The sequence below is a fragment of the Martes martes genome (assembly GCF_963455335.1).
Source record: "Martes martes genome assembly, chromosome: 10".
In the NCBI taxonomy this organism is placed as follows: Eukaryota; Metazoa; Chordata; class Mammalia; order Carnivora; family Mustelidae; genus Martes; species Martes martes.
Window position 1 is genome coordinate 77,647,457 of NC_137898.1, and position 24,715 is coordinate 77,672,171.

Below are 24,715 nucleotides of genomic sequence, written 5' to 3' on the forward strand. Positions count from 1 at the left end.
GACACAAAAGTCCAGCAGGGTTAAGATCCAGGAAGAACCTATGTTTGAGGTTGAGTCTGAAGGCAGAAAAAAGTCAATGTTCCACTTCAAAGGCAGGAGGAATTCCCTTTTACCTGTGGGACGGTTAGACTTTTTGTTCTATTGAGTCCTTCAACTGATTGGATATAGCCCACCCACATTGGTGAGAGCAATCTGCTTTATTCCATCTACCAAATTCAAAAGTTAATCTCATCCAAAAACATCTTCATAGAAACACCCAGAGTAATGCTTGACCTAATATTTGGGCATTGCAGCTCAGTCAAGTTGACACATTAAATTAACTATCACACAGGGTCCTATCACCCACTTTCTAACCTTTTCATGGGTTTATTTCCCACCCTCATAGACCCAGGTACCTTCCAAATGACTTGCAGGTGATGAGGTTCTTCAACTCAACACCTTTCAGTGGTTCCTTCTTGTTTTATGGACAGTTGCAATCACAGATAATAATCACAATTAATATTGAGCACTTAGGATTTGCCAGATGCTGTGTTGAGTACTTTACCTATATTATCTAATTTGACTTTCACCAAAAAAAGGGAAGTGGTGACTACTTTTATTCTCCTTTTGCAAATGAGGGATTTAGGACTTAGAGAGGGTACATCACTTGCCCCAGTTTCCACAGTGGATAAGCAGAATGACATTAGAACCCCATACTCTCTTTTTTAAAAAATTAACATATAATGTATTATTTGCCCCAGGGGTACAGGTCTTTGAATCATCAGGCTTACACATTTCACGGCACTCACTATAGCACACACCCTCCCCAGTGTCCATAACCCAGCCACCCGATCCCTAACCCCCCACCCTCCAGCAATCCTCAGTTTATTTTGTGAGATTAAGAGTCTCTTATGGTTTGTCTAGAACTCCATACTCTTTTAAAAATATATTTGACCTGGGGCACCTGGGTGGCTCAGTGGATGAAGCCTCTGCATTTGGCTCAGGTCGTGATCTCAGGGTCCTGGGATCAAGCCTTGGACCGGGCTCTCTGCTTAGCAGGGAGCCTGCTTCCCCCCCTCTCTCTCTGCCTGCCTCTCTGCCTACTTGTGATCTCTCTCTGTCAGATGAATAAATAAAATCTTAAAAAAAAAAAAAAGAATATACACAGTGGGAAGTAATCCATGGTCCCCTCAATTTCAACTCATGTTAACATAATTTAGCAAAATCTCATGGGTTATGTGAATTCATTATTTCACTCAAAAACATGTAGAGTGCCTTCTTTTCCAGGCATTTTTTTCTTAAACTGGGGACATAGAGAGGAACCCAAAATGTCCCTACCCTCAAAAAGCTACAATGCAGTGGGACAATGATCATAAACATAAATTCATAAACAAAATATTATTGTGGAGACAAGTGCTGTGAAGAAGAGTAGAATGGGGGTGAATGGTGAGTTTGCAGGCAGGGTAGAAGCCAGATGACTCTTTTACATGGGGTAGTCAGGGAAGGGTCCTCAAGGAGGTGAGATTTGTGCAGAGAACAGAACAGAGTAAAGGAGTGAGCCAGGCAAGACTGGGGAGAAACTTCTAGGCAATGGGAACAGCACATGAAAAGTTGCTGAGGCAGGAGTGAAGCTGGACGATCACAGAACAAAAGATCAGGGTAGCTGGAGTCAGCAAGGGGTGAGGACAAGAAGACAGCTGCAGAGAGAGGCGTAGGCATGGAAAATAAAAGGGTGATGACCAGCCCGAAAACAGGAGTCCCACAGTGTAGAAAAGCTTCTGAATAAGGACTTATTTCCTCTTAGCAAGTCTAATGGGGAGGGAGAAGGATGTATTGAAGAAGATGAAATTTTAGGGTATAAAATGAACTTATCAGAATCATGCTTGGAATTCCGATTTGCAAAATGAGCCAAAAAATCTATGGCTGATGTCGGTCCTCATTGACTTGGTGTTAACTTTGAAAGTGAAGTAAAGAGAACAATTCCCTCCAAGCTGTACTTTTTATACATTCATTTCTTTCTTCTTGTAGAAAGGCATAGACAAGGAATTTTACCTACTATTCACAGTCTTTGATGAGAACTTGAGCAGGTATCTTGACGAAAACATTCAGAGGTTTACATGGCGCCCCTTCAGTGTTGACAAAGAAGACAAGGATTTTGTGAAGTCCAACCGAATGCATGGTACGAAACATGACTTTCCCTTCTATAAGGGAAAGGATAATTGCATTTGAAGTGAAAATGTTTTGAATGTTTTAAACTATCCTAATTTTGGTTTCTTGGATATTGTTCTCAGTCATGAGTCAATTATTTCCTGACTTCATCTCAGAAGGTATGGTGAAACCTCCCTACCTCCCAGCAATATTGTGAAACTTAATTAATACTTCCGAAATACTTCATCAGCTTGAGATAAAGCCACACAGAATATGAACTAGTGAAGATCACAGTACATTACAAAAGTACAAAATTACTGACAAAATGCCCTCCCTTGGGTTTGTAATCACATCATTAAGTCTGATAATCCAAGCGATCATTAGCGATAAACATTCAACATTAAAGCATCTCTTATCAAGTACATGAAGGCCTGTCCAAAGTGCTAATTTGTAAAACGCTACCCATTCCTATCCCAGATCTTATTTAGAAGGAATTGCTTAATTCCCCTTCTCTGTGTCTCTTATATCAGTTGTAACAGTGGCAAGCCAACTTGTAATTGCTGTGAATTACACAGGATTCTCATTAGTCTTGGGCACATTACCTAAGGTGATAGAATAATGAGCGAGAGTCCAAACTCAAACAACTACTAGAGGGCGTGCTCAACAAAGGGGCCTGAAGCAAGCACTCTAAGAGAACAGGTGCCAAATTGCTCATTTTAGGACCAAGGATAACAACTATGTATTGCCTTTGAAATATCACAGGAGAATAACAAAATAGTCCCTAATCTCCCTTCCCCACAAGGAGGTCCAAAAACGTCCAAGGTTCCAAGTGACCCACAGCAGGCAGCTCACAGACTCCTATGGTCCTGGGTGCTCCACACCAACAGTCTCTTCTTGGGCCAGTGAAAAGCACTGAGTAACTCACTTTCAATACCATCGTCTACAAAATTGTTGCTATACCTGAATAATGAAATTTATTTCCAACCTTCCTAGTAACCAAAAAAAAGAGAGGGTGGAATGAAGTGGAAATGAGGAAACATAGAAATTCCTTCATGGAAAAACTAAGTTGCAAAAGAAATGTATTGTAAGACAGGCCTGTAAAGAGAAAGCATTAAGCCCCAGTGGACTGTGTCACATCCAGCCCTGCCCTGGTTTGACCATGTGAAATACACTCTCATATATTGGACATGTAGAATATGCCACCTTGAAAGTGCAAAGAAAACAATGTATTTTAATTTAAATTTTACATTAATTATAAATTGAATTCTATCCCCAGGCTTACTTGCATGGAGTAGAAGGATGAATGATGGCAACAGTACCAAAGAGAAAGTACCTCACATGGTAGATGGTACTTTGCATTACACCTGTTATATAGTCGATATTCAAAGGTGTTTGTTGACCTCCTTCCCTCGAGATCATCCTCAGTGACTTGTGAGCTGTCCTTGGGGGTCTTTTATGACAAAAAAAAGGGCCATGCCTCCAGTAGTTCTTGGTTTAGTCAACAAATATCAACTGGGTTAGGCGACAAGGCTACACAAGAAAAGAGAACAGTGTAACTTCTTTACCAGACCTTCTCATGGGCTTTGGCTACCTTTATCTGAGACTATAACCAGCAATGACATCATTCTTTCAGGAAATGTTTAGAGTACTAGAACAAAACAAAAAACAAAATAGAAAACAAAAGTATTTGTTGAATGTATGAATGGATGTTCCGGAAAGAGAGGATTTAAACTAGAATTCCAAGGCAAGAGAAGATTCTCTACCAGCCATCCAAGGCTGAAATTATTAGCACTCCAAATTACAAAAATCTCTTTAACATTCAATGGACAAAATTAACATAATTTATTTACAAAAGCATTACCAAAGATTTTTTTTTCAGAAAAGGCGATGTTCTTCTCAGAAGCCTCCAGGCTTCTTAGACTTTCTATTAATAATCCCAGACATTCCAGTAAAATTACCAAGTATCACTGGTTCTGCAGACACAGAAATAAAAAGAGACACAGAAATAAAAAGTAATTTTTTCTAATAATGGGACTATAAACGAAGAGCACTCATAAATGTGATAGTTGTTCTTTCCTACTATGGACATTAATAACGAGTAGGGTGGGGATAGAATCTTGATCTCTCTCAGGGACATCAAGCGTGAGACATAATTACATGTAATCTCCCCTCAAAAAGTGCTATTCAGTTAATATATTCATACCTCACAGAGTTGGAATGTGGTTTCTAAATTCTTTTCAAGATGTTTCTCCAGGTAGTCACTATCCGTGGACTGTAGCTGATATAAAAGAGGAAAACAATTCTCATTGTGGGAGATACAGAAGGTCTTCATGACCTAAGTCATCGTTATTCAAAGGCCCTTTATTTTATTGAGGTAGGGAAATGAAAGTATTCAAAAGGTAAAAGTATTTTCTCAAAGACTAGCCTCTTATAAACTCAACTCCCACTCCCCTGCAAAAAAAAATCTCTCGCCTCTGACCAGACATGCAAGTTCAATACCAATCAATTGTGAATTTTTCCAATGGTGCAGGATCCAAAAATCAGTAAAGGGATGTCTGGCAACTCTTGGAATCAAATGCAAATCTGTTGGCAGATGAAATGAAAAACAAAATGAAATGAATTAGCAAGGTGAGAAAAAAGGGACACTTAAAGGAGATAATAGGATAAGAACCTCAAAAGAAAATGATTTTCATAACAAGAGTTCTAGAGCAGGCTTTGGGGAAATTGATGAAGTTCATAAATATATTTAGAAGGATGATGCTTTTCATAAACTGCCAAACGAAAATGTGAATTGCAGGATATCATATTACACTATCAAACAATTTTGTCAGAAAAAAATTATGCCAGAGAAAACTTGATTTATTTTTTATTGATTCTTAGGACTTGTGTCCTTGTGTATACATGGTTAAATATACTATTTTCACAATTTTCCTATATTTTCAATCTTCATTGTTCAGTTTAGTCTCCAATTTGGATTGATTCCCTGTGTAACTTTTCTCTAGTCTTATCTACTCTTTGGTAGTAAGGATCTTCTGTAAATAGTTTAAACTTAAGCACTGGAACAGACTGCCACCACACACTAATAATCCTCAACTAAAATGGCGTGTTTTCTGTACCTACAAGATCATTTGACTCTGATTATGTTTTTCCTTTCATTTAGCTATTAATGGCTTTATGTTTGGCAACCAACCGGGCCTAACCATGTGCAAAAAAGATAGAGTTTCCTGGCATATGATTGGAATGGGCACCGACACAGATATGCATGGAGTTTATTTTCAAGGGAACACCATCCACGTACGAGGGACTCACCGCGACACCCTAGCCCTGTTTCCCCATACCTCCACCACGGTTTTCATGCAGCCGGACCATGCAGGTAAACTTGGCAGGATCATCTCCGGTGACCAAATTCCTATCTTCAGTCACACATTCTAGAAGAAATTTGTTGAATTTGGGCACTTCAAGGCAAATAGCCTTGGTTACAGTTGGACAATCCTAACTATTTTATTCTAAACACACAATATAAAGAATAGAGGAGATGTATCTAGAATGACACAAAGCAGAAGTCAAGTCCTCCAAACAACCTTGCCACGCAAATCCCGGGAGAGTGCTCTTGATTCATTCCTGGGAATGATCTGGCCCCAAGAAAAAGGGTATTTCTTGTTCTTTAAGGCACAAACATTTTATTTGCTGCTCTGAAGAATGTACCAGGCATGGACAGCCCCCTGGATGCTTCCAAGTTATGGGCATGACCTGGTTTCCCTTGTCTAGAGATTGATAATAGCCTTTTGATAAGTAACTTGGAGACTTCTCCATTTTCATTCTGTTGAACACACTTGGTTGCCCCAGAGGGGAGGGTACATTGGGTCTGAAGTCTGTAGAGGGCCCATTGAAGTGCCAGCACTCATACCTTCTCTTAGAGATTCCCAAGCTAATTACATAATTAGGGCATTTTTATAAAAGATACAGGGCAACATATGGCAACATATCCTACCTGTCACATGAAACATAAAGATAGCAGATGCTATGGGCACTCACAATATTTCTCCAAGCCAACTTTTTCATTAGTCTTTAAAAGAAACTGACTCTTGATCTTGACTCTGGTCTTGATTTCAGGGTTGTGAGATTGAGAACTTTTCGGGCTCCTGCTCAGCAGGGAGTCTGCTTGAGGTGTCTCTCCCTCTCCCTCTTCCCCTCTGTCCCCCCAAATAAATAAATAAATCTAAAAAAAAAAAAACCAATATGCTACCCAAGATGAGTACTTGCTGACTCTGTGTCCTCTATGAATTGATGTCTACTTCCTTACTTCACACTAGAAGTGCAGTTTCGATGCACCTCAGTGTCATTGGTTAAAAATTTATGGCTTGTGCTTCAAAACTTTTGTCCAAGAGCTGCCTGAAACTAGGAGCTCCACAATCCCTCCCTTATAGACTTTGAGGATTTAACCTTTAAACATTAGTATAATTAATCAGTTATGAATCACCCAAGCCAAGGGATGGATTGGACACAATTATTTTTTAAAATAAGCTCTTCAAGATCAAAGATGGGAGAGAAGGGAAACGGTTTTAATCTATAGAAACTGGCATTCAAAGCTACAGCTGGCTGGAATAGTTTTAGGGACTTGGTTAATTATTCCAGTGCCTTGCGTATTACACATGTGCCCTCCAAGGTTATAAAGAGCTTATGACAAAGTTTTCCAGTTTAAATCTGGTAGTGAGTAGAAATCTGCAACTGCTTAATAGCTTGGTCATTTCACCAATTCCTATCCCATATCTACAGACCAAAAATAGTGCCCCAAATATGAGTAGACCCTAGGCTGCAACTCAAATATTTTTCCTTTGTTCTTGTTTTTTAACCACTTTATTGAGATATGACTGATACACAAAAACCTATAGGTATTTAATATATACAAATCAATGAGTGATGTTGAACATCTTTTCAGGTGCCTGCTGGCCATATATGTCTTCTTTGGAGAAATGTCTGTTCATGTGTTCTGCCCATTCTTTAATTGGATTATGTGTTTGGGAGATATTGAGTTGTATCATTTCTTTATATATTTTAGATACTAATCCTTTATTGGATATGTCATTTGCAAATATCCTCTCCCATTCAATAGGTTGCCTTTTAGTTTTACTGTTTTCTTCACTGTGCAGAAAACTTTTATTTTGATGTAGTCCGGTAGTTTATTTTTGCTTTTGTTTCTCTTGCCTCAGGAGACATATCTAGAAAAATGTTGCTATGGCTGATGCAGAGAGTTACTATCAGTGCTCTCTTCAAGGATTTTTATGGGATCAGGTCCCACATGTAGGTCTTTAATGCATTGTGAGTTTATTTTCTGTACGGTGTAAGAAAGTAGTCCAGTTTCATTCTTTTGCATGTTGCTGTCTAGTTTTTGTAACATTATTTGTGGAAGAGACTATCTTTTCTCATTGCATAGTCATTCTTACTTTCTTGAAGATTGATTGACCATACGGTTGTGGGTTAATATCTGGGTTTTGTACTATGTTCCATTGATCTCTGTGTCTATTTTTATGCTAGCACCATCCTGTTTTGATTACTAAGGCTTTGTTATGTAACTTGAAATCTGGAATTGAGATACCTCCAATTTTTTTCTTTTTCAAGATTGCCTTGGCTTTCTGAGTGTTTGTGGTTTCATATAAATTTTAGGATTGTTTGTACCAGTTCTGTGAAAAATACCATTGGTATTTTGATAAAGATTGTATTAAATCTGTAGCTTGCATTGGGTGGTATAGACCTCTTAATGATATTTGTTTTTCTAACCCATAAGCATGGAATGTCTTTCTCTTTCTTGTGTTATCTTGAATTTCTTTTATCAGTGTTTTATAGTTTTCAGAGTACAAATCTTTCACCTCTTTGATTAAGTTTATTCCTAGATAGTTTACTGGTTTTGGTGCATTTGTAAATGGGATTGTTTTCTTAATTTCCCTTTCTGCTGCTTTATTGTTAGTGTATAGGAATGCAACAAATTTCTGTACATTGATTTGGTACATTACTGAATTCATTTATCAGTTCACATAGTTTTTTGGAGGAGTCTTAGGGTTTGCAAATCAAAATTGCAATGAGTAATTGTACCTGTCATACCTGTCAGAATGGCTAAAATAAAAAACATAAGAAACAAGAAGTATTGTCAAAGATATGGAGAAAAAGGAACCCTCATGCGCTGTTGGTGGGAATGCAAACTGGTACAGCCACTGTGGAAAACAGTATGGAACTTCTTCAGAAAATTAAAAATAGAACTACCCTAAGATCCAGGAATCACACTACTGGGAATTAACCCCAAATACAAAAACACTAATTCAAAGGGATACATTCTCCCCTATATTTATAGCAGCATTGTTTACAATAGCCAAACTATGGAAGAAGCCCAAATATGGTTAAGGAGGATGTGGTAATATATACAATGGAATATTATTCAGCCATAAAAAGAATGAAATCTTGCCACTGGCAACAACATGGACAGAGTTATAGAGAAGTGAAATAAGTCAGAAAAAGACAGATACCATATGCTTTCACTCATATGTGGAATATAAGAAACAAAACAAAGGAGCAAAGGATAAAAGGGAAGGAGAGAAAGAGACAAACCAAGAAATCAACCCTTAACTACAGAGAACAAAATGGTGGTTACCAGCGGGGATGAAAAAAAAATAAAATAATAGGAAAAAACAAACAGCTATTTATGCATCTAAAAAAAGAACAAATTGATGAGTTTGGAAGTAAGTATACATCTGTGAAGCTGTCACCACAAAGCCTTAAACTCCTCTTTGTTCTTAGAGAAGATAATTCCTTGGCTAGCGAAGAACATGTGAATAATGGGCTTTCTGGCAAACAACACACCCAGTGGGAGCTCTTCCTTTTTATTTATTTATTTATTTGTTTGTTTATTTATGTGACCTTTTTAAATTTTTTCAATGTTCCAAGATTCATTGTTTATGCACCACACCCAGTGCTCCATGCATTACGTGCCCTCCATAATACCCACCACCAGGCTCACCCAACCCCTCACCCTTCTCCCCTCTAAAACCCTCAGTTTGTTTCTCAGAGTCCACAGTCTCTCATGGTTTTTCTTCCCCTCCGATTTCCCCCATCTTATTTCTCCTCTCCATCTCTCAGTGTCCTCTGTGTTATTCCTTATGCTCCACAAGTAAGTAAACCATATGGTAATTGACTCTCTCTGCTTGACTTATTTCACTCAGCATAATCTCTTCCAGTCCTGTCCATGTTGATACAAAAGTTGGGTATTCGTCCTTTCTGATGGAGACATTATACTCCATAGTATATATGGACCATATCTTCTTTATCCACTCGTCCTTGAAGGGCATCTTGGCTCTTTCCACAGTTTGGCAATTGCGGACATTGCTGCTAAATGGGAGCTCTTCCAATGTCTGCCTTCGGAGCGTCTTCTGGTTTCACAAAGACCCTTCCTCATGAGGGTCCTGCTTAGTGCTGAGGGGGCTAGAGCACCCACTGAAACAATGGGTTCTTCTCATTCTCAAGGGGTAAACTGCAATACTTTGATATGTACAGCATGATAAAAGCTATCACTGTGCGTTGGACATTGGTAATGAGACTAATCACTGATCCCTTGCCTCTAAGAACAGAGTCTCTATGAAAGGAAGGGAAGATTCATTGATCCAATAACTCCACTGACAGTTAATATCTTCCAATAATTTTGTTTTATATAATTTTATGGGGGTTCCATTAAGATATATCTACCTGATGCCAATCTAGAAAATTGAATCAGTTTATAAAATTACGTAATTCTCAGACATGATTGTAGGCATTATGTAGGGAAAATCTAGTTGATTTTCTTTTTTTTACACTTGGCATAATGTTGACCTACCACGGTAATGAGAACCTCCTTTGTTCAAAGGATTAATGAATAATAATAATGGCAATAATAATAATTTTTAAAAAAGATTTTATTTATTTATTTGACAGACAGAGATTAAAAGTAGGCAGAGGCAGGGAGAGAGGGAGGAAGGGAAGCAGGCTCCCTGCCGAGCAGAGAGCCCGATACGGGCCTCGATCCCAGGACCCTGGGATCATGACCCGAGCCAAAGGCAGAGGCCCTAACCCACTGAGCCACCCAGGCGCCCAGCAATAATAATAATTTAATAGTAACATTTTACATGTGTATTTCACTGTATATAGTTTATGAAATCCTTTAGGGCAAAATACATGATTTCAGAAATGTGCCCTAATTTAATTTAGAATATTAATCCTACAGGTAATTAGTTCATTTTAAACTGGGCTGGGCTAAGATAATCATACCTATTGGTGACTTTCCAGGAGCAACTCTCTTCTAACAGGTGTGTACAGTAGGGAAGACCCAGAGAAATTATTTCTTGGTAGCAACCTTGCAAGTTTTCATTTTCAATTCCAGATGAATTTCAGATGGTATTTCCCACCCCACCCCCCGGTAAGTAAATATATTCACAGTGACTTATTTCCCTTGGAGTCTGGCTGGAAAATACAATATAAAATTGGTATTTTATTTTATTTTTTTTTTTTTTAAAGATTTATTTATTTATTTATTTGTCAGAGAGAGAGAGAGGAGCGAGAGTGAGCACAAGCAGACAGAGTGGCAGGCAGAGGGAGAAGCAGGCTCCCTGCCGAGCAAGGAGCCCGATGTGGGACTCGATCCCAGGACGCTGGGATCATGGCCTGAGCCGAAGGCAGCTGCTTAACCAACTGAGCCACCCAGGCGTCCCATAAAATTGGTATTTTAAAGATCCGTCTTACAAGTTATTTTCTTGGGGAACGGAATGTTGTAGATCGCTAGCAGACCAAAGTCACAACTGGAACAGTCTAGTCCCCTGCACAACGCCAAGCCATTTCTGTTTCAGGTATTTTCAGGCTATTTTGTTCCACCATGCACCACTTCGTGAGAGGCATGAATCAGATCTATGAGGTCAACAGCTGTGGCAACAAGGACCCTTCAGAGCAGCCATACGGGATGATAAGAACCTTTTACATCGCCGCTGAAGAGGTAGAATGGGATTATGCCCCTAACAAAAACTGGGAGTTCGAAAAGCAGCACTTGGACGCAGGAGGGGAAAGGTACCACGGGCGAAGCCGCCAAGTCTCTTGGGTGGGGTTGCACATGCTCCGTAGATGTTTCTCAAGTGGGGACACCTAATATTGCCCTGGTTTTGTCTGCACAACTCTGGTGGACAGAGGCTGTTATTGTGAGCACAAAAGAGGAGGCAAGCTGCCAGTCTGCCTCCCGGGAGGGGCGTCTGAAGTCATTTGGGGGCATACCCCACAGGCTCAGGGCATCCCCTTCTCGCAGTGGCTGGTTGCAAGTGTGGCTGTCCCAAGCATGTGTGTGCTTTTGAGTGAGCGCCGAGCTTGAGAGGGTTAGGGAAAGAGGCAGATCCCAGTGACAGGGGGACTGTGAAGACAAAATGGTACAGAAGGAGGCAGAGGCGAGGTGAGCGGGTGGGTAGATTGACCGCCTTCATGGGATGGGGAACAGCCTAGGAGCAGGTAGGAGGCATTGCCTTGGCAAAGATCCCCAAATTAAGATGAGCAGGCTGTACCCAGAGAGTTCCCAAAACTGACCCTCCTGGGAGAGTACTGTAAGCCAGCACTAACACCAAAGTGTCTGCAGGGCTGGAGCATGGAGTGGGTGTGTGAGCTCTGGTCCCCTGCACACACTTCCCCTCCCACCCATGTGCACTGGGGTAGAGTCAAACAGGGTATAGAGGCATCTGCCAGCTTGGACCTGTAGACCTCCTCCCCCAAGTTCATACGCTCCACTCAGAAACAACCTGCTGCTTGGGTATTTCCTGCCCCATATACAGACCAGGAGATTCAGTGCAGAAGGTTAAGGCTAACCGCTAGTCATGGGCCCCGGAATTGAACATAGACCTTTTGAAGGACAGATCTTTGTTCTCACCACCAAGCCATGTTAATTTGCATGTATTTGTTCCTCTTTGTTCTGTATTATCAGCTCCCCGCCCCCCTGGCCCCACTAATTCTTTTTTGCCATGCCACACACAAATCCTCTATACCCAGCTGTTCCGATCTTAACCCGTCTTTTTTCCTGTTCTTACTTGTTGACCTGTTTTGAGGGTATAGACTCCTGGAAAAGAGAGTAGAACAGCGCCACCTTACGGATAAATGAAGAAATGAAATGACTCTTCCCTTCTAAAAAGATTTGCCTCAGGGACAGGACGATTTAAAATTTGTTCCCATAACTCACCAACCCATTTATTAAACCAGACGCTCCTGTCTTGCAAAACCAGTGTTGCCGATACCAGCTCCTGACTGATGCTGGGGCAGTGGAAAATGAAACGAGGAGTGATCCAGCCTTTTCTAAAATGATGATGTTTACTAAAAGGTTGCTAGAACTAAAGAAATAATGGCATAACAACTTTGTGGTATGTATATTCTTAGCCCATGAGAGTGTAAGAGACATAGCCATCATGATTTTCTCGAAACTTAGGGTAATTTCGGTTTTCCGACCACCTGCTCTCTGGACTGGCAGGAGGCAGCAGCCTCAGTCTTCTGGGATTGTCTCCCAGGAGACATAGAGAGATAGAGGTTGCTGGCTGTGTTTGCCCTCTGCCCTGCCACTCAGAATATTGCCCATAAATAAATGAAAACAAAGGGAAATGAGAGCCTGTTCACATATTCAAAGTACAGTGGATCCATAGAGAATAACAGTACAGATGGAGATGACCGGGCCTCCTAGAGGCACATCTGGGGCACCTCTGCAGCTGGGAGCCCAGGGACAAATCCCCCTTCTGCCCCCCAACCCTTATGCCTCTGCCTTTGAGCCAAAGCCTTGGGAGGAAGCACATCTGGTTTCCACACCACCTGACATTCCTTCATCCTGGTTCGCACAGACTCTCTGCCTCACCTTGGGGACCCAGATAGTTTTCCCTAAGAGCTTTCTCAGAACACACTGAGAAGGCCTTGGGATCCCAGAAAAGCAACCAGCGGACCCATCAGCACAATGCCAGGGTTTGTGCTGCGGGAGAGAATTCAAAATCTGAGACAGAGTTGCTCTAGGGAAATAAAGCTGTATTCCTCGGACTCCTGAACTTGTGGACTGATAACATTTAATTTCATCAGCTTGAGATTTCAGACAATAACGGCCATGTATGGAGTGCCCACCATGTGCCAGGCATTTTGCTAGGGTTTTTACAAGTCCTATCTCCTAGTGACCCTCACAATGTCCTTGACCCCCTTGGTCAGCCTCAGCCCAGCATCTCAGCTGACATCCCAACAAGACAGCAGATGAGCAAGCGCTTACATGGTGCTCAGTGTGTGTCTGGTGCAGGTCTTTACAGATCTTAACCCACAGGCTCCCGACACCTGTCCTGGGAGGCCAATGCATTGTCATCACCCCACTTTGCAGACCAGGAAAGCTGACAAACAGTAAAGCATGGCTCCACAGGCATCTGGGTCACTCCTGCAATGTTACTAGGACTCTCGGAAAATTAAAGTAGAAGAAAAATTCTCTTCCCTTGGAAAGAAGGTGGTCCAGATTGAAGACGTCCATGTGTTTGTTTGTTAAGCATTTACTGTATGCGAGGCACTGTACCCAGTGTTGGCAAATGGTGCTAACAAGGACAGGCGAGTTTCTTTCCCACACAGAATTCATGGTTCATGGGGAAGACCTGAGACCAAGCATACTGAGCGAGGTCATCACTGAGAGGCGAAGTGCTGGGCACAGAGGGAGCCCACAGCACGTGTGCATGGTCCTGTGTCGGGGAGAGCTAGGGAGAAAGCAGGTGGCCTGGGAGAGCTTCTTTGAGGAAGCAGTCTTCGTCCTGGGACTTGAATAGGCTAGTTGAAGAGGTGGCAAACGTGTTCTTGGCCCAGGGACTAACACTTGGAAGGCCTAGAGGTGGGAAGCACACGTGGAGCTTGAGAGAGAATGTTCAGAATGGCCAAAACATAGAGCGTGTGGGTGCCAGTGAGGGGAAAGGAGGCTTGGGAGGTTGGCGGAGGCAGATAGTGAAGGGTTGTGAGGAATTTGGGGAACTGGGCAGTGGGAAGCCAACAACAGGTTTTCCACAAGGACTCACTTGGTTGAATGTATAGGTTAGGATCACTCTGCCTATAGTGTAGAGGATCGAGGGAAGGGAGGAGTGTGGGAAGCACGTAGAATGACCGGGAACAACCCAGTTCACACAGGTAAGTGAGGTAGGTGGCTTAGGTTGGAGTGCAGGTACTTTAAGGGAGGGTAAGGGACATACCATGTTTTATAGGTAAAACTGATAGGTTTTTTTTTCCCCATCGCTTGTGACCATCTATCTTGGTGGTGGCTTAAATACATAGTTGACCCTCACTATTGCAGACTCCATGTTTGTGAATTTGCCTTCTTGCTGAAATTTGTTTGTAATGCCAAAATCAATTTTTGCGGTGCTTTTGGGGTCATTTACAGGGATGTATAAAGCAGCAAAGGATTTGCGTCACCCGATGCACGCATTCCCAGCTGAGGTCAGACAAACGAGGCATCCCTCTGCCTTCTTGTTTCAACTTTCAGTGTAAACAGACATCCTCTTTGTGGTCCCTTTAGTGCTACTTTTGTGTGTGTGCGCTTTTTTGGGTGACTTAGCTGTTTAAAATGGCCCCCCAGAGTAGCACTGCCTAGTGTTCTCAAGTATGAAAAGGCTGTGATGTGCCTTACAGTGGAAATGTGTGTTAGATAAGCTTTATTCAGGCAGGAGTTACAGTGCTATTGGCCATGAGTTTAAAGTCAATGTATCAGCAATACATAATGAATAAGATGTCTTTATTTTTTTTTAAGATTTTATTTATTTGATAGAGATCACAAGTAGGCAGAGAGGCAGGCAGAGAGAGAAGGGGGGAGACAGGCTCCCTTCTGAGCAGAGAGCCTGATGTGGGGCTTGATCCCAGGACCCTGAGATCATGACCTGAGCTGAAGGCAGAGGCTTAACCCACTGAGCCACCCAGGCGTCCCTGAATAAGATGTCTTTAAACAGCAACACACATAAAATAAGGATATTTATTAATCAGCCAATGAAAATATTGTGACAAGAGGTTTGAAGAAACTGGGTTGTTGGCTTTTTTTTGGAAGGTTGGGGAGGTGGCTTTTCCTCTACCCTTCAGATTCTTTTGGCTGGTCAAAGAATTAAATTGACATGAAAAAATCAAATTTACGTACACAGGGAGAATCCACATAAACATGAGAGATTCCAAAGACAGGCAAAACTCGATATATAAGGAGAAGGGGGAAGGAGTCTAGGACTTCAAAGAAAAGGAGAGCAATTCATAAGAAGATGAAAGAGTAAATGTTAGGTAAACAAATGTTGGCTGGGCAACTCAGAAACAAGGAGACAGAGAGAATTTTAACAAACAGACTTTGCTAAATTCCTCACTGTCTCCCACCCCTAATTCATATTATAATGTAGTTATAATGGGATTGGGTCCTCTACCTAAATACTCATAGGCAGTTAGGGGGAAGGTCAAAGTTTTTCCCCAGGACCTTTTGGGTTTTGATTGTTTTCAGCTTAAAATAATCCACACGCCAAAATGGCATCTCTTAGGGACATTCTTTGTGAACACCTACAAAACCTAACCTGGGATTTCCTCTAGGAGCCACGGTTCAGCATTCATTATCTCAGTGTTTGAGGTCACTTTCTAGAATACGATTCCTGTGAATAACAAGAATCAACTATGCCTATATTTGTATGTGTGTATATGCACAATATACAACCCAGAGTCTGGCTTGAGGTCTTTAAAGTGGAAAAGTAGAACACAGTGCAGAGTGATACACATGAAATCTGAAGGAATTCAGGGTGATAGAGTGTGAGTGTGCACATGTGTACAAGCATGTGTGTGTGTGTGAGGTTAGTTAGTCCCAAAAAGCAACGTGCCATCTTATGGGAGTCTCTAACTAAGGTTGGCCCCATGGAGCAACCAGCAGGGCTTTGCAACGATGGTTCGATGGTTCGCAAGAAATAAGACCAGGGCCAGTGCTGGCCTACTCCTATCAAAACCCCCTGAGGTGCTTTCAAGTGCAGATCCCTGGCCCCACTTCCAGAGAGCCTGGTGCAAAAGTCAAACTCCACAGGGAGATCCTGATGGCAGCTGGGTTTGGGAAACCCTGCTCCAGAGTACCCCTGAGTCACTCAGAAGCACTCAAGGGTTTTCTACCTCCTGGCAACTTTAATTTCGGATGTTTCTACTTTACAGACATGGAGATATATTTATGAACCACACTGAAAACTGGATTGGCTCTCAGTACAGGAAAGTGGTTTACAGAGAATACACTGATGGAGAATTTGTGGAGATCAAAGCCCGACCACCACGAGAGAAACACCTGGAACTCCTGGGTATGGCATAGATTGCAGGCGTGCACTGCCAGCCCCAAGAGTGGCCTGAGAAGGCACAGCAGGGACAGAGCAGCCTGACTGCATTGATCCAAGCGCGACATCTTCCTGTCTTCCCATTGTCAGGGAGCACACTCATTCAAAGAATAGTCAACCAGATGACCAGATAACACGCAAACAGCCATCCATATCACCAGGGTTGTCTAACCAACATCTGTCGCCCTCAAGCCCCTTTCTCACCCCTCTGCTAAGCCAGGACATTTTAACTTGGAATAATTTGATGCCTCAGAAGAGCAGGCAGAGTATTTGCATAATTTCTTCAAGGTCCTGGATTCTCCGTGCACAGAGCCATAAGAATACACCATAAAAATAATTCAACCCAAAGAGAAACCCCTTACATGAGAGGAGCGCTAAGGGTGGAAGGCCTGGTTTGAGCTCAGAAGGCCCTGAACTTGGCCTTCTCAGGAACTCCTGGGCCTGTCTGAAATCCTGGGCTGCCTGACCTGGTGATCAGATAAGCTCTTCCAGTTCTCCTTCCCTGCTTTCACCTGGGAGTCACCAAACCTGACCCCATCACAAAGATGAGATCTTTAGGCTGAGGGCTAATCTAGATGACTTTCTGAAATCCAGTCTCCCTTTTTTTTCTGTTCTCATTTTTAAATGCACAAGGTGACTTATATAAATAGTATGGCTTTACATAGTACTTCTTAATATTTAAAAAAAGGCACCGAGATAGCTAGCTTGATAAATTATTACATGCCCCACCCATCTTTCCTACACCCTGTCTATTAACATTGGCATGCAAGCTTGTTTGTGACACTGAAGAGTCAGCTACAATGATAACATTTCTTCCTTGGAGCTGTGCATGTCGAATGAGCTCCAGGAAACAAGCTCACTGGTCCTGCCAACAAGAGTGGGTTGCCTCTCAGAAAGTCTGAGTTTGGGTCTGCTCAGTAAAATGACACAAAGCAGTGACACCATCAGGGGCAAGCCCAGCAGTGCTTCCCCCAGAAGAGCATGAGGCCCAGCCGCTCATTTTCTGCAGCTCAGGGACAGGCCTGTGCCCCTGAAGTTCCAAAGGGCACAGGGCAGGCAGCCCTTTGTTCTTTATGCTCCTGGTGACCTATCAGATCTCAAATCAGAAGACATTCACTCTTGCCAGTACAGCAGGCCATGTGGAATGAAAGCAGTAATTAATGACAAATACTGATTTTAATACATGCATACAGTTTCCCCTCTCTGGAACTATACCCAACTTTGCAGTTTAAAAAACATGCATTCTTCTCTAGCTTTGGCATGAAAAACAAAATAGCATTTTTTTTCAGATCTTTCCTGATTCATACTAAATATTTTCTCCCAAAGATAAAAATAGTCCAACAAAATTCCAGATTTATTTAGGACTCTAGTGGTCTTCTCAGAAAAGCAACTAAAACGATGGGTTGAATTGGTGAAGAATGGATGGGTGCAGACAGACCCCCTACAGTGAGCGTAGCTCTCTATGAACGTAGAATCCTGTGAACACCCAAGGATGCAAGAAATCCCCAAGGGCCATAGGATCAGGTCTGAGGTGATTCCAAAATGGGATTCTGTTAACATCATCTTTGAAGCGATGCCACCTAGTGTAGGCAAGGGGCATCGAAGGCACATGCCTTTCTGGCAAGAGTGCGGGCCAATTTCTGCTGGCACGCAGGCTGGCTGCTTCCAAAAGAAGTGTGCACGTGGGATTGCTGGGGAGAGCACGTCTCATCAAGGTATCCAAGTGGCATTGGACATGCATGAGTGAAATCACTGTATTGATCATAAATCAGTACATAGGTGTTTCAATTTTGGTCTTACCTTCAAATCCCTTTTATATACAATATTTCATTGGATTCTCATTATAGGTTTTATTATTGAGTACTTACTGTGTTTCAATGCCCTGAAATAAGCACCTTACATACATTATTTTATTTAATCCTTACTATATCCTTATGGGAAAGGTGATATTAAACCCCTTTCATGGATGAGGAAATTGAGTCAGGCAGGTTACTTATGCAAGGTCTCTCAAATAAGTGAATGAAGCAGGATTCGAACCCAGGTTGGCCCAACTGCCAAACCCTACATGAGTATTTCATATGACATATATTGCCCTCTAAAGGAAGAAGCTACGGTTAGCTTTATTTTGCTAAAAACTAACTGCATATATATTACTTCAGTGTTGAAAAGAGCAACGATAATGCTCACAGGCTTGTGCTTTGCCTTTAGGCCCAATGGTTCATGCTGAGGTGGGCGACTCCATCCTGATCATATTTAAGAACAAAGCCAACCGGCCCTACTCCATCTCAGCCCAAGGTATTGCAGACATGGAGAGTGGAAAGCAGCTCCAAGCATCTGTCACAAAGCCAGGTAAGTTATATGGGAGATCTGCTCCATGCTGATAAGGACACTGGACTCAACTCCCTTCTGAACTTTTCTGATCTTTGAAGGCTCTTGGAAAGCTCATCTTAATATCAAAATGTTTCAGCCATCACATAGTCACTCTTAATATAGGATCATCATTCATCGAATGACCAAGTAGTTATGCTGTTTCTAGGCATCCATTAGGGACCTAAATGCGTAGTAAGACATAATAATAGCTGATACCTATTGAATGTCATATTTTGCCAGGTGCTATGCTTTATATTTTTTAAAAAACAAAAAAAAATTTTCATTTTCCTTACAATAGCCCAACAAGGTAGACACTAACATATGTCATTGACTCTGATACCATTGATTAGACTATCCGTCATTATTTTTATCTGTTACTAAAAAAAAAAAAAAAAAAAGAACACATGGCCAATTAGACCTTAGTATGCTGCTGATTGAAAGATGCATCTTGGGGAGGAGTCAAGATGGCGGAGAAGTAGCAGGCTGAGACAACATCGGGTAGCAGGAAATCAGCTAGATAGTTTATCTAACCATTGTGAAAACCTACAAATCCAACGGGAAATCAAAGAGAAGAAGAGCAACAATTCTAGAAACAGAAAATTGACCACTTTCTGAAAGGTAGGACCTGCGGAGAAGTGAATCCAAAGCGACGGGAAGACAGACTGTGGGGGGAGGGGCCGGCTCCCGGCAAGCGGCTGAGCAACGGAGCACAACATCAGGACTTTTAAAAGTCTGCTCCATGGAGGGACATCGCTACAGAGGCTAAACCGGGGGGCAGCCCAGGCGGGGTCAGCATAACCCCAGGTCCTGCAGGGTCACAGAAGGATAGGGGGTGTCTGAGTGCCACAGAGCTCGCAGGTATTAGAGTGGGGAAGCCAGCTACAGCGACAAAGCCAAGGAGTGAGCTCTCAGCCCGGGGTTACCTTGTGTCGGTCGCAGGCTGGGTGGGCTCGGAGCGTGGCCGGAGGCCATGGAGACAGAAGCGACCGGGTGCATTTCTCCAAGTGCCAGCAATTGACTGCTTTCCTACCGGCACGACCACAGGCCAGGGAGGCGGGGCGGTTGGGCGCTTTTCTCTGAGGGTGCACTGAGTGGCAGAGAGATTGGGAGGCCGCCAACTTCATTCCTGTCCTCCGGAACTCTACGGAAAGCGCTCAGGGAACAAAAGCTCCCGAAAGCAAACCCGAGTGGATTACTTAGCCTGGCCCCTTGCAAGGGCGGTGCAATTCCGCCTGCGGCAAAGACACTTGAGAATCACTATAACAGGCCCCTCCCCCAGAAGATCAACAAGAAACCCAGCCAAGACCAACTTCACTCACCAAGAACAGCAGAATTCTAGAGGAGGAGAAAGCAAATCTTACCTGGACAAAATGACAAGGCAAAAAAACTCACCACAAAAAAAAGAACAAGAGGCAGTACCGAAGGCTGGGGACCTAATCAATACGGACATTGGTAACATGACAGATCTAGAGTTCAGAATGACAATTCTCAAGATTCTAGCCGGGCTCAAAAAAGGCGTAGAAGATATTAGAGAAACCCTCACCGGAGAGATAAAAGCCCTTTCTGGAGAAATAAAAGAACTAAAATCTAACCAAGTTGAAATCAAAAAAGCTATTAATGAGGTGCAATCAAAAATGGAAGCTCTCACTGCTAGAATAAATGAGACAGAAGAAAGAATTAGTGACATAGAAGACCAAATGACAGAGAATAAAGAAGTGAGCAAAAGAGAGACAAACAAATACTGGACCATGAGGAGAGAATTCGAGAGATAAATGACACCATAAGATGACACAACATTAGAATAATTGGGATTCCAGAAGAAGAAGAAAGAGAGAGGGGAGCAGAAGGTATATTGGAGACAATTATTGGAGAGAATTTCCCTAATATGGCAAAGGGAACAAACATCAAAATCCAGGAGATGCTAAGAACGCCCCTCAAAATCAATAAAAATAGGTCCGCACCTCGTCACCTGATAGTAAAATTTACAAGTCTTAGCGACAAAGAGAAAATCCTGAAAGCAGCCCGGGAAAAGAAGTCTGTTACATACAAGGGTAAAAACATTAGATTGGCAGCAGACCTATCCACAGAGACCTGGCAGGCCAGAAAGAACTGGCATGATATATTCAGAGCACTGAACGAGAAAAACATGCAGCCAAGAATACTATATCTGGCTGGGCTATCATTGAAAATAGAAGGAGAGATAAAGAGCTTCCAGGACAAACAAAAGCTGAAAGAATTTGCAAATACCAAACCAGCTCTACAGGAAATACTGAAAGGGGCCCTCTAAGCAAAGAGAGACCCTAAAAGTAGTAGATCAGAAAGAAACAGAGACAATATACAGTAACAGTCACCTTACAGGCAATACAATGGCACTAAATTCATATCTCTCAATAGTTACCCTGAATGTTAATGGGCTAAATGCCCCAATCAAAAGACACAGGGTATCAGAATGGATAAAAAAACAAAACCCATCAATATGCTGCCTACAAGAAACCCATTTTAGACCCGAAGACACCTCCAGATTTAAAGTGAGGGGATGGAAAACAATGTACCATGCTAATGGACATCAGAAGAAAGCTGGGGTGGCAATCCTTATATCAGATCAATTAGATTTTAAGCCAAAGACTATAATAAGAGATGAGGAAGGACACTATGTCATACTCAAAGGGTCTGTCCAACAAGAAGATCTAACAATCTTAAATATCTATGCCCCTAACATGGGAGCAGCCAACTATATAAACCAGTTAATAACAAAATCAAAGAAATACATCTACAGTAATACAATAATAGCAGGGGACTTTAACACTCCCCTCACTGAAATGGACAGATCATCTAAGCAAAAGACCAACAAGGAAATAAAGACCTTAAATGACACACCGGGCCAGATGGACATCACAGATATATTCAGAACATTCCATCCCAAAGCAACAGAATATACATTCTTCTCTAGTGCATATGGAACATTCTCCAGAATAGACCACATCCTGGGTCATAAATCAGGTCTCAACCGGTATCAAAAGATTGGGATCATTCCCTGCATATTTACAGACCACAATGCTCTGAAGCTAGAACTCAATCACAAGAGGAAATTTGGAAAGAATGCAAATACATGGAGACTAAACAGCATCCTTCTAAAAAATGAATGGGTCAACCAGGAAATTAAAGAAGAGTTGAAAAAATTCATGGAAACAAATGATAATGAAAACACAACGGTTCAAAATCTGTGGGACACAACAAAGGCAGTCCTGAGAGGAAAATATATAGCGGTACAAGCCTTTCTCAAGAAACAAGAAAGGTGGGACACCTGGGTGGCACAGTTGGTTAAGTGGCTGCCTCCAACTCAGGTCATGATCCCAGCGTCCTGGGATCGAGTCCCACATCGGGCTCCTTGCTCCACAGGGAGCCTGCTTCTCCCTCTGCCACTCTGTCTGCCTGTGCTCTCTCTCTCTCTCTCTCTCTCTCTGAGACAAATAAATAAAATCTTAAAAAAAAAAAAAAAAAGAAACAAGAAAGGTCTCAAACACACAACCTAACCCTACACCTAAAGGAGCTGGAGAAAGAACAACAAAGAAAGCCTAAACCCAGCAGAAGAAGAGAAATCATAAAGATCAGAGCAGAAATCAATGAAATAGAAACTAAAAAAACAATAGAACAAATCAACGAAACTAGGAGCTGGTTCTTTGAAAGAATTAATAAGATTGACAAACCCCTGGCCAGACTTATCAAAAAGAAAAGAGAAAGGACCCAAATAAATAAAATCATGAATGAAAGAGGAGAGATCACAACCAGCACCAAAGAAATACAAACAATTATAAGAACATACTACGAGCAACTCTACGCCAACAAATTTGACAACCTGGAAGAAATGGATACATTTCTAGAGACATATAAACTACCACACTGAACCAGGAAGAAATAGAAAACCTGAACAGACCCATAACCAGTAAGGAGATTGAAACAGTCATCAAAAATCTCCAAACAAACAAAAGTCCAGGACCAGACAGCTTCCCAGGGGAATTCTACCAAACATTTAAAGAAGAATTAATTCCTATTCTCCTGAAACTGTTCCAAAAAACAGAAATGGAAGGAAAACTTCCAAACTCATTTTATGAGGCCAGCATCACCTTGATCCCCAAACCAGACAAGGATCCCATCAAAAAAGAGAATTACAGACCAATATCCTTGATGAACACAGATGCGAAAATTCTCACCAAAATATTGGCCAATAGGATCCAACAGTACATTAAAAGGATTATTGACCACGACCAAGTGGGATTTATTCCAGGGCTGCAAAGTTGGTTCAACATCCACAAATCCATCAATGTGATACAATACATTAATAAAAGAAAGAGTAAGAACCATATGATACTCTCAATAGATGCTGAAAATGCATTTGACAAAGTGCAGCATCCCTTCCTGATTAAAACTCTTCAAAGTGTAGGGATAGAGGGCACATACCTCAATATTATCAAAGCCGTCTATGAAAAACCCACTGCAAATATCATTCCCAATGGAGAAAAACTGAAAGCTTTTCCGCTAAGGTCAGGAACACGGCAGGGATGTCTGTTATCACCACTGCTGTTCAACATAGTACTAGAAGTCCTAGCCTCAGCAATCAGACAACAAAAAGAAATTAAAGGCATCCAAATTGGCAAAGAAGAAGTCGAACTATCACTCTTTGCAGATGATATGATTCTATATGTGGAAAACCCAAAAGACTCCACTCTAAAACTGCTAGAACTTGTACAGGAATTAAGTAAAGTGTCAGGATATAAAGTCAATGCACAGAAATCACTCGCATTTCTTTACACTAACAACAAGACAGAAGAAAGAGAAATTGAGGAGTCAGTCCCACTTATAATCGCACCCAAAACCATAAGATACCTAGGAATAAATCTAACCAAAGAGGCAAAGAATCTATACTCAGAAAACTATAAAATACTCATGAAAGAAATTGAGGAAGACACAAAGAAATGGAAAAATATTCCATGCTCATGGATTGGAAGAACAAACATTGTGAAAATGTCTATTCTACCTAAAGCAATCTACACATTTAATGCAATCCCTATCAAAATCCCATCCATTTTTTTTAAAGAAATAGAACAAATAATCCTAAAATTTATATGGAACCAGAAAAGACCTCGAATAGCCAAAGGAATATTGAAAAAGAAAGCCGAAGTCGGTGGCATCACAATTCCAGACTTAAGCTCTATTACAAAGCTGTCATCATCAAGACAGTATGGTACTGGCACAAAAACAGACATATAGACCAATGGAACAGAATAGAGAGCCCAGAAATAGACCCTCAACTCTATGGTCAACTAATCTTCAACAAAGCAGGGAAGAATATCCAATGGAAAAAAGACAGCCTCTTCAACAAATGGTGCTGGGAAAATTGGACAGCCACATGCAGAAAAATGAAATTGGACTCTTTCCTTACACCACACACGAAAATAGACTCAAAATGGATGAAGGACCTCAATGTGAGAAAGGAATCTATCAAAATCCTTGAGGAGAACGCAGGCAGCAACCTCTTTGACCTCAAGCGCAGCAACTTCTTCCTAGGAACATCGCCAAAGGCAACAGAAGCAAGGGCAAAAATGAACTATTGGGATTTCATCAAGATCAAAAGCTTTTGCACAGCAAAGGAAACAGTTAACAAAACCAAAAGACAACTGACAGAATGGGAGAAGATATTTGCAAACGACATATCAGATAAAGGGCTAGTATCCAAAATCTATAAAGAGCTTATCAAACTCAACACCCAAAGAACAAATAATCCAATCAAGAAATGGGCAGAGGACATGAACAGACATTTCTGCAAAGAAGACATCCAGATGGCCAACAGACAC

At 41.7% G+C, this 24,715-nt stretch overlaps 1 protein-coding gene across 1 annotated transcript in view; it reads left to right on the top strand.

Annotated features, from left to right (window-relative positions):
- Positions 1-24,715, top strand: part of HEPHL1 (hephaestin like 1) — a 94,443-nt gene that overhangs the window by 38,004 nt on the left and 31,724 nt on the right. The window contains exons 10-14 of the mRNA XM_080816833.1: positions 2,008-2,158; positions 5,288-5,500; positions 10,992-11,205; positions 16,321-16,460; positions 18,702-18,842. Coding sequence (XP_080672959.1) covers positions 2,008-2,158; positions 5,288-5,500; positions 10,992-11,205; positions 16,321-16,460; positions 18,702-18,842 — 859 coding nt within the window. The remainder of the gene's footprint in view (positions 1-2,007; positions 2,159-5,287; positions 5,501-10,991; positions 11,206-16,320; positions 16,461-18,701; positions 18,843-24,715) is intronic.